Source organism: Anabrus simplex, chromosome 1 (assembly GCF_040414725.1).
Source record: "Anabrus simplex isolate iqAnaSimp1 chromosome 1, ASM4041472v1, whole genome shotgun sequence".
Lineage (NCBI taxonomy): Eukaryota > Metazoa > Arthropoda > Insecta > Orthoptera > Tettigoniidae > Anabrus > Anabrus simplex.
This window is the reverse complement of record NC_090265.1, coordinates 1,169,400,634-1,169,420,764: the sequence shown is the minus strand read 5'-3', so window position 1 is coordinate 1,169,420,764 and position 20,131 is coordinate 1,169,400,634. Positions and strand designations below refer to the sequence as shown.

The following is a 20,131-nucleotide window of genomic DNA, read 5'->3' as shown; positions in this document are numbered from 1 at the left end:
CTCATGACTTCCACTCCTAACTTCCTTTGATATTGCTTTGCCAAACTAAGGCTAACATTGATTAAATTGATAATTCATATGGACTCAGTAGATGGGTGCAGTATGTATGTATGTGTGCGTGCGTGCGTGCGTGCGTGCGTGCGTGTGTATGTGTCCAAGAAGTCCCTGTATCCCTAGTTTCATATTATTGTTTTTTTGTTATATTATAGCAAGGACAATTGAGTTTGTATAATTGGGGAATTCAATAGTTGTTTTATTGGTATTGGTATGCTTGCTGCTAGCGTTGTTGTCAGTCTTATTTCAGTTGTTAAGTCATGGCGGACGTAAGCAGACACAGTTACACTGTTGAGGAGCGATTAGTGGCATGTGTGTGGGTGCACGAACGAGCATATATGGGGCAAACAATGACAGTGATAATGAGTGCATTTAGAGATCACTTTGGCAAACCCCCACCTCGTAAAGCTACTCTGCTTGATTGGGAGAAACGTGCGTTTGCTTCAGGCAGTGTCAAAGACAGGCCGCATAGTGGACGTAAGAAGACGCAGGAAGAAATGTGTGCTGCCGTCGCTCAATCAATTGAGCAGTCTCCATTGAAATCCATTTGCAAAATAGCAGCTGAACTTCAAGTACCGTGGTCAACAATGCATGACCACATTAAAAGACATTTGAAAATGAAAGGATTTAGGCCGATGCATGTGAATGAATTATCTGACAATGACATGGAGCAATGAGTTGCAGCCTGCCGTGCTTTGTTGGCACAATTTCCAACTGCCGTGTCGCGCTCAAGAGTGTTATTTTCTGATGAATGAACGATATATCGCAGTTCACAGGGGAGGAATGTGGTTTTCTGGTGTAAGGAAAGTCTTCATTATGTGCAAGAGTTGGAAAGGACCCCCCCTCATGTTATGGTATGGGCCGGGATATCATCACGTCACTTATCCGGACCGTATTTTTTTGATGGGTATGTGAATGGAAAATCTTATTTGCATATGTTACAATCTTGGTTAATACCTCAGCTTCAAGACAAGGGAATCATGGATCATGTGTGGTTACAGCAGGATGGGGCTCCAGCACATTTTGCTATTCAGGTGCGCGAGTTCCTTTATGAACAATTTCAAGGCCGCTGGATTGGCCGTGGCTCACCAACATCTCCAACCCTGTTGAAATGGCCACAATGAAGCCCGGACCTTACCATGCCAGACAACTCATTATGGGGAATAATCAAGTCCCATGTGGCTCAACGTCGGTACACGACTAATGAAGAATTGCGCCAAAGTGTGGAGGAAGCCTTTCATTCCATAACTCCTGAGATGCTCCGCAAGATGTCAATGAGGACTTGGAAACAGATAGAACTCTGTGTAAGGCATGATGGTGCACATACAGATTCCCTGGATTCATAGTTTTTATATGTAAGTATTCCACTATAATATGAAACGTATGAAACTAGGGGTACGAGGACTTCTCGGACACCCTGTCTGTCTGTCTGTCTGTCTGTCTGTCTGTTTGTATGTATGTATGTATGTATGTATGTATGTATTCGCTCATAAAACTAAACATGATACTGCTTAAAACCATCAAAACATAAAGCACCAAAACTTTTCAGAAATCAGCACAATAGAAAAGACAGTCAAGTACAGTTAACTCTTCAAGAAAACTGGTAAACTTAAAATTATTGTACTTTATTTCAAAAAGTATTTATTAAATTCCTTTTTGTGTGACCATTAAAACAGGTTTAAAATTTTGTCTTTCTCAGCTGAATTAGGGAAGTAGCAAATGGATATTTGAAACTCATAATTCAAGTTTGTTGAAACAATTGTTTACTTAAGAGCTACATAACTTCAAAATGGTTGACATGTTGATGTAAGAGTTGGGAGTTTCTTTCTTCTCATCAAGGCATTCAATATATTAATATTTTTATTATAATCTAAAACAATGAGTTTGTAACGTTGTGTTGATTTGTAATAGAGCGACACCGTTGCGTGCTTTTAGACATGTCCTTGTTCTACAGTGATATTAAATTAGAGTTTGTGTTCCTTTTATGTTCATTGGAGACTTAAGGAGAAATTTTCTGGAATGTTTGTGCATATTTTCTTGATGAAAACTGGAATATTTTAACATATTTTTCAGGTATTTATTTTATTTGAATGTAAAAGACATTCAAAATTCCTTGAAAATATGTGTGAAGAAATGTCCTCATGAGACATTGTCTTCAATGGATGATATTAAGAAGTTTTATTACCAAACTGGTTCCTCACTCTGCAGGTATGTATGTTTCTATATTTTGAATTACATTTTAATAACTCAACCTTCTGTGTAAAAACACCATACTATTGTTACATTTTAGGTATGACTTCAATTTTAAAAAATTTGAACAAGATAATTGGGGCCCAGATAAAGTGAATGATGCTGTGACTGTGCCACTTGGTCCTTGTCCACCTGTACCTGTATTTGCAAGGTAAGTAATGTTTCTTCTTCAACGTTTGAAAATGTAGAAACCAAGACATAACTGCTTATTTTCTCTCTTCAGAAATGTTAAACACTTGAAGATGTCATGTGAGGTTATTTTCAGGAGTTAAACATAGTAATGTGGAGTGTGATTTGAATAGCCATCATTCCATATGGGATATTTGAAATGAGTAATCAAGTGCCTTTGGTTCAAATTCCACATAAATCTAGAAGTCTATCTGTCTGCCTTAAGCCTTCAGCTCAGAGGCTGGTTAGATTCTCAAAGAGCACCACCAAAGGTTATGTGGTTATAGGGAAACCAATGGTGGTGCCATAACAAGGCCATAACAAGGCCTTGCATGATTAGGAGTGAGGTAGTTTGCTGTTGCTTTCCTCACTGAGCCAGAAAGTTTTATTGCAAAGCAGCCAAATCTGTGGTAGCACTTTTCATAACATCCGCATGCAGTAGTGTTCTGAATTTCATTACTCAGCACTGCCCATACCTCAGCAACTTCTATACTATTGTAGCCATACATGAGACTTTGGTGGAAACTACAGTTTATTCTGGTTTATGCATTGAGACAAATGCAAAAATACTGCATCTTTCAGGAATTAGCAACAGGCTAGATCATGATATCAACAGTTACTTCAAATTACATGCTTACTTGCTTTTCTAAATATATTTAAATATATACTTCATGTTGAGACGAGGTTTCTCTTGTGGTTTATTGTAGAACTGATCAGTGGAAAACAGTAAATAAAAATGTAAACAGGCTGTGGGGTGGGTTTAAAGCAGTTGATGAAGAATGTGAAAACACGTATATACTTTTAAAGGTGGTAAGGAATGGTTAAGACTCACTATATTAACATAGAAGTAAACAGACTATGAAGTAGGTGCAGATTGGAAAGAAATAGAGTTAGAAATGGTTGTGGAAGTAACAAGAAATTGAAGGAACTTGCTGTGCTAGGAAATTGAATCTAGTGAAGAAATCAGCTAAGGATAAAATGATGGCAAGCATAATTGGCAGTCATGCAAATTTTAGTGAAAAATGGAAGGGTATGTATAGGTACTTTAAGACAGAAACAGAGTCCAGGAAGGACATTCCAGGAATCATTAATAAATAAGGGGAGTGTGTATGTGAGGATCTACAGAAGACAGAAGTATTCAGTCAGCAGTACGTAAAGATTGTTGGTTACAAGGGTAATGTCCAGATAGAAGAGGTGACTAATACTAACGAAGTATTGAAATTTACCTTCGATAACAAAAACTTTACGTGTTATGTATTGAAAAGGTGGAACAAATAAACTTTAATATTTATTTGACTTTATTTAACAAAGACTTTTACAGTAAGATACAAAAGTTGAAAACTAGAAAAGCAGCTGGAATTGATAAGATGTTTGAGGATGTACTAAAGGTGTACAGTAGTACCATATCAGAAGTATTTATTTTTTGATTACTTTTTGTATGAAGAAACTATACCAAATGAATTGAGAGTTGCTATAGTAGCCCCCATGTATAAAGGAATGTATGATACACATAAAGCCAAAAATTATAGGCCAGTCAGTTTGATGTGTTACATGTAAGCTTTAGGAGAGCATTATTTCTGATTACAGTATATTAGACATGTTTGCAAAATTAATAACTGGTTCGATAGAAGGCAGTTAGGGTTTAGGAAAGGTTATTCCATTGAAGCTCAACTTGTAGGATTCCAACAAGATTTAGCAGATATCCTAGTTTCGGGAGGTCAAATGGGCTGTGCCACGATTGACCTATCTAAGGCATTTGATAGGGTATATTGTGGGAAACTACTTTACAGTATGAAATTTTATATTATATTTTCTCACGCCTTTTTAGCCTATCCACCTCATAAATTGATTTTTACTTTCTATAAATGTCTCTGTTTCCGCATTGAACTGAGAATTTCTAAAATATGATTCAGAACGACTTGACCTTCAGATTGACAACTTTGCTGCCTTAAGAACTCTTTGAGCATTCATTTAATGAGACCTTCAGTCATCTTCTGTGATACTCAATTGTTCCAATTCTGCACTTATTTCTCTTCTCACTGGTGCTTAACTTCATCTTTTCTATGTAAAAACTTTAACAACTAGCTATTTTCCTAATCTATAAAATATATGACTACAGGATCCAACATTGAGATAATTATTTATCTCCACATCAAGATTTATAAGACCTTTGAATACCCAGTGCATCTTTTTTATGTGATATTGAACTTTCATCTTGTGAAAAAGTTTGTTTTCTGCAATGCCGAAGGAATACAGAGAAATGACAAAATCAACATGAAAGCACAAAATTACTTACCTTGGGGCAGTAGCATACGTACATAAAACGTGGAAGGGCTCAGAAATATTAAGGAATAAAGAGGACAGGATCTTAAATTAACAACAGTTGAGGGGTTGCCTGATCAACGTGACTGATAAAATTTTAAAATGAGACCAAGTTAAAATTGGAGAGAAATACTTACGTAATAAATAAATAAATAAATAAATAAATAAATAAATAAATAAATAAATAAATAAATATTAAAATTTCATAAATACAGTTCAAATCTTGGCACGATTTAAATTAATAAAATCAATGGAAAAAAATTTAGAAACAGATACCAGTTAATAAATTACTAAGTAATATTAAATCGAACCATTTGTTTAAAAACTAAGGATGCTGAAAAACTGATACCTTCATAGATTTTTACAATGAATTTAAATATTAGAAAATTAAAAAATTGATATCTTTAAATAATAACTAATATTTAATTAAAACCTTAAAAGTTTAGAATACTGAGAAGGTTGCAACCTATTAAATAAATTATAATTACTTGGACCATAAGGAAAGTTCATAGATCAGTACTATTAAATAGATTATCATCCATCTTGAATTAATTCCTACATGATAAATGCAATAACTATAAACCAGGTTAAAAATTGAAATTTGTTACAATAAATTCCCCGTCAATAATTGATCAATGACAAGAACACGGACACATGCACAAAACAAAATGTGGCTCCAACAGCAAATAAAATTACACGGATAAATAAATCAAGTTTAAATGACAATAAATAAATGACAGAAAATTTTCCCATCCAAGTAGAATTTCACAAGGGAAAAATTAATCCACAATTAAAAACAGAACAACACACACAACTTGAAGCCTGTAGCTACCCAAGCCAAGCCATAATTGGATGCCGTTATGCATCATTAGACCAAGCGCCAATAGTTGGTTACGAGATATTCGTGTTTAACTTTAGGTTTCTTTTCAAATAAAAGTATTTATAAATCCTCATCAATACAAATCAAATTATCTGTTAGATGGAACAAAGTCTATACATGTTTCAGCCTATTCTGAAGGTCATCTTTAGTAGCAGAACAATTATTACATAACACAGAAACAAATTAAAAATCTTGATGAAGTGAAATGACAATGATCATGATTAATGAATTAAAAACATATTGAGGTACAAAGTCCTCTCGTATGAGGAAGCCCACGCACACAATAAACACAATTCACCAGGCTTCTCTACACCCAGGGATGCAGAAAAAGACAGCTTTTAATAGTATGATTTTCAGAGCTCTTAATGTTCCATTATCACGTAAGAATTTTAAAAAGGAAATCAGCACCATTCATACAATAGCTGAAGGTAATGGTTTCAGTAAAGCTTTCGTGAACAAAATTCTTAATAAATTTAAAAGTAAACCCAAGACCACTTTAGAAAAAGAATCTTCCCCTAAGGAGAGGTTCATCACATTTACCTTTAATAATAATAATATATATCCTATTTCAAACATCTTAAAAAGCACAAATTAAAAATAGCTTTCAAGACCGTTCACATCAATGCAAAAACATTTTTTAATTCTCATACAGTCAATGGCAACAAATAATTTGCAAACTCTGGGATATACAAATTAAAATGCCAATTGTGTTTTTCAATGTATGTAGGACAAACAGGCCATAGCTTCAATATAAGATACTCCGAACATCTCAGTGCCCTGAAATACAGCCGCTACTCAACATTGTAGGGAGAAAAATCACAAATACACAACAATTGACCAGGATTTAAAGATCTTACATTATGAACAGAAAGGTTCCTTACTCAATATACTGGAGGATATTTATATAGATATTGACCAATATAACAATCCCATGCACAACCTAAATGAAATCATCTAGAAGAAAAATGTATTATTAGAAACCTTTGTCCCACTTATCTGTGAACAATTTATTACTACAAACAAGTTTCACTACCGACATTCTAGAACAAGACCTGCCCTTCCCTCAACATCCCCCTCCCGTGACTCACCTCACCTCATCCCTCCCCCTTCGCCCCTCCCTCTCCTCTTCCCCACCCAACCGCATCAGCATAGACACACGGTAAGCCACATACAAGCTTAATTGTCAATGTGGCTTGAGACTGATAAGGTCGTTTCCACTTGAAACAACAACTTTTATTACATGTAAGTCGATTGAGTTTTCTTTTCGCACAGTATTTTGACTTCTTTTTCATCCACTCATATGAGAGGACTTTGTACCTCAATATGTTTTTAATTCATTAATCATGATCATTGTCATTTCACTTCATCAAGCATTTTAATTTGTTTTTGTGTTATGTAATAATTGTTCTGCTACTGAAGATGGCCTTGAGAATAGGGTGAAACATGTATAGACTTTGTTCCATCTAACAGATGATTTGATTTGTATTGATAAGAAGGATTTTATAAATACTTTTATTTGTAAAGTGATAACCGTCCATATGGAATGAGATTTATAACTTGCAATAATTCTAGGTTTATGTGTTAATTCGAGCAAACATAATTTTGTTAAACATGGTATTCCTGGTGTTGTAGGATAATAGATTGTACCTTATCACCAAATTTCAACATTTTTATACTCTCAGTTCATAGATTTTCTTGAAAAAATGGTGCTTAGCCTACTGATGCAATTTAAGGTATTTCTCACTTGCGAATAATGCATCACAATGCTACACCAATAACCCCTTACTGTTGAGTATCTACTGTGTAAGTCTTGAAAAAATATGTGACCGCAGTCGTGATTAGAACCTAAATCTCCTACTGCGTTGAGTGCTTGAACCATCGTGAGCTGCGCCACAACTCCGGCACATTATTCAAGTTTTAGGTGGAGAAACTTTAGAAGGGGGCTATTCCCTAAAGTCATTGCTATAACCACTTATTGATTTTACGAATTTCAACTCATCTGAGTCAAATGCAAATAGTAAGAAGTGAACCATTGTAGTCTATACAATGCAGTGCATATTTCTTTATGGATTTTCCTTCACGATAGTTCTATAATCTTCTGAGAGTACAGTACCGACGTGATATTTTCAAGCCTATGGGTAAGCTTTGTTCTGCTTTAGACACACATTAGTTCCTAAGTAGAATGGCAGTCTCTCATACCATTAGAGGACGTTGACCTAGATGTTAGGCCCCTTTAAACAAGCATCATCATCATCATCATCATCATCATCATCATCAGATTGGCAGTCCCTTGAACTAAGTAAAGGATATGGAGGCTGGTATATGTGGTTATGATTACCTTATTCCAAGAAAAATAAATTGATTCTGAAAGGAAGTATAGAATTTTAATTACTCATCTCAGTCGAACAGAACAGGAACAGAAAATGTGATTAAAATATTTGCTCCCATAAATTCATATAAAACACTGGACAGGTAATAAGATTGTTACTCTCAGTTCATTCACTCTCGAAATCAGGATGTCCATTGAATCCATCTATGCTGTCCACGATGTCAGAATCTCCTTGAAGTTTCTGGTAAAATTGTTTGGCATCTCCAAGTATTATGTGCATCAGCGACTTAAGGTCTCCAAGTTTGGCTTTAGAGATAGGTTTTCCATTTGGCCACAAAGGTTTTTCCGCCTGCAGTTTCTCATTACGTTTACGTAGTCCTCTGCAGTGTATAAATGCTGATGAAATTTGAGGGCATGCTAAATATTTGTAAAATCACTGCATTCATTATTCTGATCTGGAATTCACTGATTTGGTGTATATTACATAGCATAACATGTTAAAACACTGTTGCAGTGAAGCCTTCGCTGCTTCTTCAAATAAATATATCGATACAGAAATATTAATTACATTTCAGACTACCGTATTAGACACCGTACAATAATTTCAGTTTGATACTAACCTTAGAAAGTTCTTCTAGAATGATTCTCCGACGTAATCATTTTGGCAAGCTGCATTAATAGCATTGTCCTTCTCCTCACTTTCGGAAGTACTTGGTACATCGCTGAACTTCATCACTTGATAAACCACTCAGTGTATCACTATGTCAATAACTTAGCACTGTCAAAATTGCAGGCTCCCTCGCTGTCATCCACGACGCAATGTGAGGAACGAGGTGCTTGGTCTAATGATGCAAAATGGAATGTACATAGTCTACTGATGCGATTTACAGTTTCACTGATTCCCGCTATGTCGCTTAGGTTTTGAGTTTACTGTTAACCAATGCCCTCTTGTAAGACACTGGGGAATTTATTATAAGTAGTTCAAGATTTGCTCTACAAGATAGTGCTAAAATCTCAATTTTCATCAAATGGCGCTTTGTCTATTGATGCATAACTCCATGCAATTAATTTTAATAACAGGCAAGGCCTTCCAAAATTTAAAGCCCCCACAAGATAAGAGATACGAGTCTAGTGATGCAACAAAAGATACAGAAAAGAAGCAAATACGGAAGAGAATAAGACATGTGAGCATTAACCACAAGAAAATTTAAGAACGGGACAAAATAATTTTATTTTGCTACAAACCGAGGAGTTACCGAAGACTAATAATAAAAATAATATTACATAAATTATAAAATTTAAGTTAATAGAATTTAACATTTCACATGACTATTTTACAGAAAACCAAAGTGGTTGTTATTAAATTAAATACGAGGTGGCCTTGGAACTGTGACAATGCGCATATGAGATAGGATGTAGGTACGGAGAAACTGACAAAAAGAGATTACATTACAACAAATCACCAAAGGCATGGTATCACACCAAATTAACGGTACAATAGAGGATGCTTTACAAGATCAGGGAAACATAGACTGAAAGAAAAAAAAAAGAAAAAAAAGTTTTAAAAAATAATAACAAATCCCAAAAGCCAAAAAAAAAAAAAAAAAAAAATATATATATATATATATATATATATATATATGAAGCAGAAAACTAAACACATACGATAATGTCAATTATACCAAAAATTAGAATGACATACTATTCCTAAGCTCATATAGTGCGTTTCCAATTTTTACCGTTACATGTGAAAATCTTAACAATACTGATTTGACCTTTCTGATTTGATTACAAAATTTTCAAATACTGGAGAGAAGTAGTTTTGATCAGATCTGGACAATATTGCCGAAAACACCAGATAGGCCTAATATTTAATTACAATAACACAGTTGGCTTGTTAACAATCTTGACAATGTTACCGAAAGTTCCATAACGACGGCTGTAGATAATGCCATCTCCAAATAATTCATGGCAGTAGATGAGCTAATACCAATATAGTGGTCCGTTATTGGACATTATAAATTTTCCAGTTAACTCGTTCTTGGTTGCCTGCGTTTTGCCCTCGTGTGCTAAGTTGGGCTCATCAGTTGGTAGTTAGCACACCAAGAATGAGTTAGCTGGAAAATTTATAATGTCCAATAACTGTCCATTATATTGGTATTATAAATTTACTCATTCAGGAGAAATATTTCATGTTCCCTACGGGAATCAACATCTATATCATCAGTAGATGAGCTTCCAAAAATTGTTTGAAGGGATATTTACTTACATATCGATGGTTCCATATCCAATTTAGTGTAATCCAATGGCACAACACTTATGACAGAGTTAGAATTTCAGTGGTAGAAAGCTCGCCTGCCGAGCAGGCAGCGGTTAACTCTCACATCAATAATATTACTGAAAATGAAAATGAAAACCTACAACCTGTTTTCCAGTCATTGACCGGGTCAGGGATGTAATGAATGAAACTTATATAGGCTGTTATTACAATGGGGTCGCCACTCCCAAGGTGATTTATTAATGAATGATAAATGCTATGAAATGATAATGGAGAGTGTTGCTGGAATGAAAGATGACAGGGAAAACCGGAGTACCCGGAGAAAAACTTGTCCCGCCTCCGCTTTGTCCAGCACAAATCTCACATGGAGTGACCGGGATTTGAACCACGGTATCCAGCGGTGAGAGACCGATGCGCTGCCGTCTGAGCCACAGAGGCTCCCCAATAATATTACTAAAATATAAAATTAATATTAACTTGGAGCACACCACAATTTAAAAGAAATATTAAGACATAGTCGTAGACTTGTAGCATTTTCAACCCGGGGTATTTAGTTCCATTCCGTTGGCTATCCAATATCTCTTCCAACGAACATGACTTGATCCAACCATCTTGGAGCCCGGCTGCAAGACAAATCCTTGGCAAGCCGGAAGCTCGCAGTTCAGAAAACAAGCTACGCGCATGCGTGCAGCATAGATCCACTTATTGAGCTAATAGAATGATCTCAGCTCGTAATAATTGTAGATAACAGTTTTATATATAGAGAGATTGTCGGTCACACCAATTAACAGCAGTTCCAAACAATGGATGATTAGGATGGGGAAACAAAGTGCCAGAACACGAGCAAATATGCCCAAATAAATACCATTTTGCCATATTTATGTCACATTTTCTACGTCTTTTATTTGCTAGCGATTTTTTTTTTCCTTACACCTTTTGAAAAATTTAAAAGATCTTTGAATACCCAGTGCATCTTTCTTATACATTTTTGAACTTTCATCATATGAAAAAGAGTATGTTTTCTATGCACTCTTGTTATTTGCCAGTGAATTTTTACCTTGCAGCTTTTGAACGACATGCTGAAGATGACCCTGACTAGAGGTCAAAACTGGTCCCAATTGTGATTGACTTATAATGTAACCTTGCATTATTAAGTTTTCTTGTATTGAATAGGTGGAACCACAATATATTTTTTAATTAATTGTAACCATAAAAGTAGTTACTAGGGCGTAAATCAAATAAGATTATTAGGGATAAATCGAGCCCCTTCTCCATTACAGATGTCTTAAATTAAGTTTCAGCATATTAAAATATGTATACATTTGTGATGAATTTATGAATGTGTGTTTCAGTGAACCAGTCCTCAATCGATGCATTCCCCGTCCTGTAAAAGATGTAGCTGCCCAGATTGTTACCAGTCTGTATGCTATGCTCAACAGTTGGGATGCTGTTGAACAAGTATTAGCAGATTTATATGCTGCATGGAAAGAAATCCTAGCACTTTCCTTTCTTGCATTCGGTATGTATAGAATTTGAATTTTATGTATATAATTTTGAGGATAGAATGTCAAACGTAATATAAAACAGAAATTTACGATCTGTATTCTCCCTGCATCATAGTATAGTAAGTTAAATCCCATTAAGGTGTACCAAAGCTAATACAATAAGCTCACAGTTGTGATCAAAAGCATTCTGTAAGAAAGAAATGAGCTTTCAGACAAAATTATCTTTACATTGCTCTGTTTTCAGTCCGACATTGTCAAACAACAGTGAAGGCATCTTTACTCATCGACTGAATGTAACAGACATGAAAGTAGCGTGAATGATTGCTGGAGCAAACAGGTGGGAACAGTCACAGGAGGGTACTCACATGTAGGAAGGAAACGCGGTTAAGAATGAACACAATGGATGAAGCTGTAGGTAACCTCCGACTTCGGTGTTGGGGTGATGATGATGATGGATGATGATGATGATGATGATGATGATGATGATGTGCCTCTAAAGAGGCATGGTGCAGGTATTTTAGTTGATGCCCATGGACAACATGTGCATCTTGATGTGGTGGTGGTGGTGATAAGGTAAAGGGGGGGGGGGGGGTGTGAAACCTGGTGTTGGCACATAGCCTACTCTTAACAACAAGGGGTCTCCTCAAGGCTTAATGTTGCCATCTGATGGACAAATCACCATCAGCAGCTTTACATGACCTCAGTCCTTTTGAACACTGCAGAGATTGAACCCAGGCTTTTGGCACCCAGTATAGGTATTTGGAGTTGTATACCACCTCTCCTTCCTTGCTGGCCAACATTTTGATGGTGAATGGTTTTTTTTCCATCAATGGGACTCGAACTGCTAACCATGGTGTCAGACCGTATGACAGAGATACCCAAACAGCACTTCTGGCGCAATAGTGTGCCGCAGCCAGTGCACTTATGCACAGGTGTTTTCACAGGTTTGTCTAACTCTCTCTGCCTCTCACTTCCGTACCTCACACTTCCTTACCTCGCATTTACTCAGCGCTTGTAATAGAGTGAAAAATGTATGGTCGATGATAGCATTTCAACTATGGTGAGTCTTGCAAAGAAATGGAGAAGGGAAGAGTCATTGATCTTCAAAGAGATATGGGACGTGAATCATCTTTTCTGTGTGGCCTCACTATTTTAAATTCAAAGAAACATTCCTGGGAATGCCATTATAGTAAAAAATACTGGAAAGTGATGATGAGTATGGTGATAATTATTTGACCTTTAAAAGGGGAATTTTCTATTCTATTCAGTTCATTACGGCCCCTGAGGATCACGAGTGACTTGTTCAGCACATCTTCTTTCTTCCCAATACCTCTTCATTCTCTCTGCTTCTGTGATCTGAATCTGGATTCTGGTGTCCGTCCATCTGTGACCTTCCACGAGCTTTCTGTATTTGGACCTATCCTGTACTGTCATCAGTGGATATTTTTCCTTTATGCCAATAGTCTCTTCATTTTCTCCGACTCTACTTATTTCCAGTTAATCAGGTTGCATTCCATATCTTCTTTGTCATCCTACTGTCGTCCATCCTCATGAGATGTCCAACAAATCCTAACCTTCTCTTCCTTATCACACTTGAGATTGGTTCTATACTCTCATACAGTTTCTGCCTTGATCTGTGTACCCAGATTTCACCTTGCTTTTTGGTGCCCCATATATGTCTCAAGATTTTTTTTTCCTCCTTCTCCAATTGTATGCATGCTCTCTTGCCCAATTTCAGCATTTCAGTTGCATATAATGCAGCATTCCTGATGGTTATCATATATTGTAGTAGTTTGGCATTCCTCGAAAGGTTCTTCTTTCCATATGTAGTCATGGCTGCATATCGTAATTTCAGCAGCATTTGAGCTCTGTCTGTGGTACTTTTGTTGCTTTGTACTTTATCTGTGATGTTCTCACCTAGGTACCGGATGCTGTTGATTCTCTCTACCACTTGGCCTTTTACATTCCAATCGGTCTTCATATTCAGTACCTTTGTCTTGTTGTAGGCTATTTTTAGACCAACCTTTGCTGCATTCTCGGCTAGATTTGCTAATGCTAGCTTTGCGTCTTCTTCCTTCTCATGTAACAATACCATAACATCAGTGAAGGCAAGGCAATCCACTATGACATTGTGTTTGATCTTATATCCAGTATGTACACCTTCAATTCCCATGGTTCTATTCAACTGTCTCCATTGCTTCACCACTTCATCCAAAACTAGGTGAAATAATATTGGCGACATACCGTCCCCTTGTAGGACCCCTGTCTTAATTTGAAAGCTGTCTGACAACATACTCCGATATATTACTCTAGCAGTTGTAGCCTCCAATGTTTCCCCCACCAATGCATGTGTTGTAGAATCCAATCCTCTGTTGCATGGGATGTTCAGTAGTTTGTTCCTGTCTGTCGCGTCACAAATGTCACTATTGTGCCCTTTCCTTTCTTGTGTCTGTGTTCTATGATTTTCTGAGTCCAAAGATCTGTTCTACACAGTTTCTCCCTTTCCGTAAACCACCCTGGTATTCTCCTATGGTCAATTCAAGCTGTGCTTCCACTCTATCACTCTATTCAGCAATAATCTCAAGAGTATCTTTTTCCCAGTGTTTAGCAGTGAGATACCTCTGTAGTTATCCAGTACTCTTTTTTGTCTTCTTTCTTATGTACTGGTGTAATTATGGCTTCTTTTCAGTCGCTAGGTATCTTCTTATTTATCCAGATGTCTATTATTATTCTATTCATGCTTTCTTCTATTACCACCCCATTTGATCTCCTCGGCACATATACCATTACCTGCTGCTTTCTTGTTCTTGAGATCCTTGATTGCCTTCACAACTTCTGTTCTGGTGGGTGCTCATCCGTGCTTGATCTCTCTGCTGTACTGTAGTGTCATACTCCCTGTGGGTGCTTCTGTGTTAGTTCTTTGAAATATCTTGCTATTTCCTTGCACACGTCTTTTTCACCTATTTTCCACTTGCCATTTTGTCCTTTAACAAAAGGTTTTTTTCGCCTCATAACCCTTTATCCTGCTCTTCATCTTCTTAAAGAAGGATTGTGATTTGTTTTTCTTCAACACATGATCAGCTTCTTCCAGCCTCTCATTCCACCTTTTCCTTCTGGCATTCCTGATCGTCTTGGCAGCCATCCTTCTCGATGTCTTGAATGTTGACAGGTCCTCTTCATTCTTGGTAGTCTACCACCTTATCCACATCTTCTTCCTGTACTCTATTGCCTCTTCACGTTCTTCTGTCCACCACTCATGCTTCCTTCTCTTGTTATTAGTGGCCAGTCATTTGGATTCTTCTCTAACCTTGTCCTTTAAGTTTTCCCATTTACTCTCCACTCTCAGGTTCTTCATATATTGATCTGGGGTAAAGTAGTGATTATCATGTGCTCCATGGTTACTTCACAAGCTGAAGTATTAAGGTGGGTTACCACAGTATCAGTAGCGTTATTACAACTGCGGTAATAAGCCCCAGAGGGCATTTTATGCCTTCTGCCAGAATAATGTTCACCCTGGTTGGTTAGGGCTGGGAGTAGGCATTTCCTCCATATCCCCCAATAGCTATGGTTTTCCCGCCAATACTCGGATGGTTGACTGCAGTGGTTTTCCACTGGGTGATGGGATAGCCACATCCCTACGCCAAAAGGGAATTTTCAACTAGCTTATTGACTTTGCAAGGTTCAAACTTACTCCTGATTTATTTGTTGAACCTTTTCCTATGTCAGATGAAAATGTTCCACCTACCTTGTAGTGCAATACCAGACTAAAATATAGGTTCAACAATTCTCCTACTTTGCAGAAATTTATGGCAAATTCTCTCGGCAAGTGTATCTAATACTCCCCAAGTGTAAGACAAGATACTGGTGAATGTAAATGAACTGTATCAGTGTGCAGAAAACAAAGTGAACTTTATTAACAATGTTTTAAAGTCAGACAAATGCACGAATAGAGGTTGGTGCGAAGAAGTGTTAGCATCTGTAGCAGTGATAAAAAAGACTCTGGACACCTTCAGAGAGGAGATTACAAGGCTAGCCGACACAACACAGTCAGGTAAACAACAAACAACTTACTCAGAGATAGTGCAGTCGAGGCTAAATAACTTCACCACAGCAGTATCAACCAAACATGTGGTCATTTATCTCCAAAGAATTCCAATGAAGTGAAGGATTCTGAACAGACGGTGAGATTATTACGGTCTTCTACCAAGGCAAATTCAGTTACAGTAGGGGTAAACTAAATCAAGAAAATATTGAACAAGAAGGTAGAGCTTGAGTTAAGAAATGAAAACGAATTCAAGACAATAGTGAGCCCAGTTGAGACAAATAATCCCCACCTGACGACGAGAATACCATGCGAAAAGAATCTGCAAATTATTATCCATGGAAATGAGATCAGCTTCTCAGAGTACAAAGTAGCTCCCTCCATAGTGGAACAGAATTCAGTAATCAAGCATGCACTCTCCGTCCATCCCAATGACATAGCACTATGTTTCATGAGGACGTCACGAGATGGCAGGACAAACTACCTATAGTTGAAGTCAGTCCTGCAATCTACCAGGCACTACAGAATTGCGAGAAGTTCTACTTAGGATACATGAGATGCAACTTCAGTGAACATGTTTCCATGATTCGCTGCTACAACTGCGTGGGCTACGGACATTTCTCTACAAATTGTAATAAGGAACAGTGCTGTTCATATTGCTCAGATGCTCACAACTTTCATGACTGCCTCAGAATGAAGACTGAGTGCTTTAACTGTACATTTCAAAACAAGAACTAAATTCTCGGCACCCTGATACGTATTAAATATACCAGAAAATATTCAGTATCATAAAATCTGATATTAACTATGGCTGAGCTCCAAGTCTATCAAGAAAATTTACACAAAACAGTTGTGCCTACCCAAGAACTCATTTTAAATTCCGAGCATAATGGAAGAACAATTTTGTGTGTTCAAGAACCAAATGTTAGAAACAATAGAGTTTTAGGTTTTGGACAAGAGTTCTATATCCACATACTGAAAACGAACACACCTGAGAAACGGATTTGAGCTGCAATCGTAACAAAATTGAAAAACATCATCTTACTCTTACAATACTGCACTGCTGACAGGGTTGTTATATGCACCACGTTTAACCAACAGGACCTCTACACCTGAAATGTGTACTTTGACTCAAACAAGATATTGACATGTATCCGAACAGTTGTCAACAGATATGTGATGAGTTAAAAGGGAAACCATTTCTAATCACGGAGGACTTCAATCCTAAACATGGGACTTGGAACAGTCCCGTAGAGGATGCACGAGGCGCACACCTTTACAACTTTTGCAAATCCTCTAATTTTGTAACCTTTACTACGGTGGTTACACAAAACAAGTACTAAACACAATAAAGGAGGAAAGTAACAGCAACTGCACACTATCAGAAAACACTATACACTCAAAGAAACATCAGCTGGCCTACGCGGATCTCTGCCAACAACAACATAATACGAAATATCAGTAGGGCCAACTAGTGGACAATGAACCAGGAAAATGGAAGGGAGTACGACCTACTGAGGGCATGGATATGGCTTAAGTTGCAGATTCCGAAATAATTCGCCGTGATCCTTAAATTTGAAAAATATTATTTACCTACAAGTGAAAATTTTACAAATACATTTCGAAACGAAATCCACCAAAGTTGCAACATACGAACTATAATTTCTGTGATGTACATAACTTAGAGGTTCTTTGATAATACCTTTCTGTAGATTTAAAATTTCAAATCACTATAAATCTAGTTACCAAAGGAGTTGTACAATGCAATTTAGTAGGTCAAAAGCAACGTAAAAGCAATTACAATTTATAGTGAAAGTGAATGTACTCTTCTAAACTCTAGCGTACATCAAGAGACACTGAACTACCAGAGGCAAACCCCAAGGTAAATGTATTAAATTACAATGTACATATTTAGTGAAATAAGAAATGGGAAAGCCTCGAAAACAAACCGGGAACCCCAGCAGAAAAGCTAAGGCGTCGTAAATAATTAATTTGGCGAATCTAGGTTAGGCTAGAGCAGACTCCTATACGAAATTGCAACCAAACATTACGGAAATTTTAGCCGGACGGAATTCAAGAGTGCTTACCCGAAGGTGCGCCATCCCGAAAGCGAGGCGTTGCACATGACGCAGACCAACACAGACTAAAGGCAGATCAGGCCAAGACAAGACCGAATTCTCATGAACGCTGACTCGCTCACTATATATAGAAAACCCTGGCCTAGGAGTAGCCAATCAGAATGCATGAGTCCGCCCATCCCCTCCTAGTTTCACCAATCACAATTCCTACTCCCGTCGCGAACTTTAACTAACATTCTCGAATACACACGTTTGCAAATCTTCCATTTCCAGAATAGTTAGAAAATTCCTTCTAGAACACATAACCCACAAAAGGCAACACACCCTGTTCAACAATTTACATAACAAAAGTTTCTGGATACTTCCAGTAAATATAGAATTGAATACTACTATTTACAAATACATAATATGTTACAAATATTACACAGTACAGGTTAGGTCATTACAAATAAAACATTATATCATACTTTACAAATAAAGTCTTCAAAAACACTTCCCACTTCCACTATATTGTTCACCTGTGACATCTTCCTCCCCCCGAAAGTTGAGCCACGCTCGACCATTAACATAGTTTCCCTGGGGAAAAGGCGATAAAATGTTCTTACACAGTGCAGATAGTAAACATACATTATTCTAACACACACGATTTCTTGAAGTAGTCTTTCTGATAACAAACAAAACAAACTGTCAGCACACCACAGGTCCTTTTAGTAGCCAAGATTTTACGATTCATCAATAATTTTCAAAAATAATAAAGGTGTTCATAGATCCACCTATTCAATAAATATCACAAAATCTGCATGGATAGTCACATTACATCTTCAAAATGCCTTCTGAACCTTTTACAATTGTTTAGACAATTTGTACTCTGTCCACCAAAGGATGTACACACTTTCTTTCTGCCAAATGTTATTCAGCCAGGAACTTCTCACTTTGTTGCCAAACAGTGTTCAAAGCCTCCTATTGGGCGAGTTATGGACTAAGTATTTTGCACCACTTTTCCACACCAGATACAGCACAGCTAGGCCACAGGTTCTCACTGATGATGCGGCTGCCGACACGGCCGTTTGCCGCCAGCCTCCATTCAATTTCATTCCGATCCAGGTAGCCATGTAATTGCAGTCCAGTGGTATCTTGCACCAGATAAGCAGCAGGGCGAGACACCGTCCAGTCCGACTGCCTCCATTAGGACGTTTGTCACAGGATCGTGGTGTGGCATGGTAGCGCCCAAGGCACAGAGTATGCCTCCCAACTTGGCACTTCAGGTTGCTGTCCGAAGAAGCTGGTCACTGCAGCCACTGTAACACAAACAAACTGCAGCAGACAGGGGAATACTTAAGGAAAGTATGCTGCTGGGCTCAAAGCTCTTGCGCAGTCACCCAAAGGGTGGCTTAATAAGTATGCAGTAGGGACTCTCCCTCGCACACCAGGGATATTAGGGCACTAGCCCCGGGGTAAGCATTGCAACACTGCTATCTATAATACATCTGACAAGATTATGGTGGGGCTGAAAGGAAACTATAGGAGTTTACCCTAAACCTGAAAGTGAGGGGAATAAATTCCAAGGAGTGACCCTAAACTACAACCTACCTAACTTATAATACTAAATCCATTACACTAGAGGATACCTAAAGTATTCACCTTCACAATTACTTACAACTAACTTACAACCAAACTTATTATTATCTTATAACTAAAACCTTATAAATACCTTACAATAAAATTATTTTATAACTAAATTCTTACAAATAACTTACAACTAAATCTACATGGCCACCAACCATGGTATTTACCCTTCCCTACCAGATCTGGAAAGATAACAACATCACTATTAAGACAAAAAAGAAGCTTGTTGAATCTCTAGTCTTCTCAGTCTTCTTGTATGGCGCGGAGACGTGGACCATCCTCAAACGGGATCGTGAACGGATAGAAAGCTTTGAAATGTGGTGCTGGAGGAAAATGTTAAGGATTCCTTGGACAGCTCATCGCACGAACACATCAATCCTGAACCAACTTCAGAAAAAAGTTCGTCTATCGTGTAAGGTCTCTCAGCGGATTGTACGCTACTTTGGACATATAATGCGCCGAGATGGTAGTCTTCAAAAGCTGATTGTTGAGGGCAAAATCCAGGGAACCAGACAACGAGGACGAATACCAACGTGATGGATTGACATGGTGAACGGTCCCCTACAGTGTTCTCTCAGAGTAACCACATTGAAAGCTTT

General features: G+C 37.5%; 1 protein-coding gene across 3 annotated transcripts in view; it reads left to right on the top strand.

The window, feature by feature from the left end:
* Window positions 1–20,131, top strand: part of Ctl1 (choline transporter-like protein 1) — a 290,689-nt gene that overhangs the window by 62,169 nt on the left and 208,389 nt on the right. For all 3 annotated transcript variants that reach the window (XM_067151040.2, XM_067151020.2, XM_067151031.2), the window contains exons 4-6: window positions 2,128–2,262; window positions 2,345–2,455; window positions 11,634–11,800. In XM_067151040.2, the coding sequence (XP_067007141.1) occupies window positions 2,128–2,262; window positions 2,345–2,455; window positions 11,634–11,800 (413 nt within the window). The remainder of the gene's footprint in view (window positions 1–2,127; window positions 2,263–2,344; window positions 2,456–11,633; window positions 11,801–20,131) is intronic.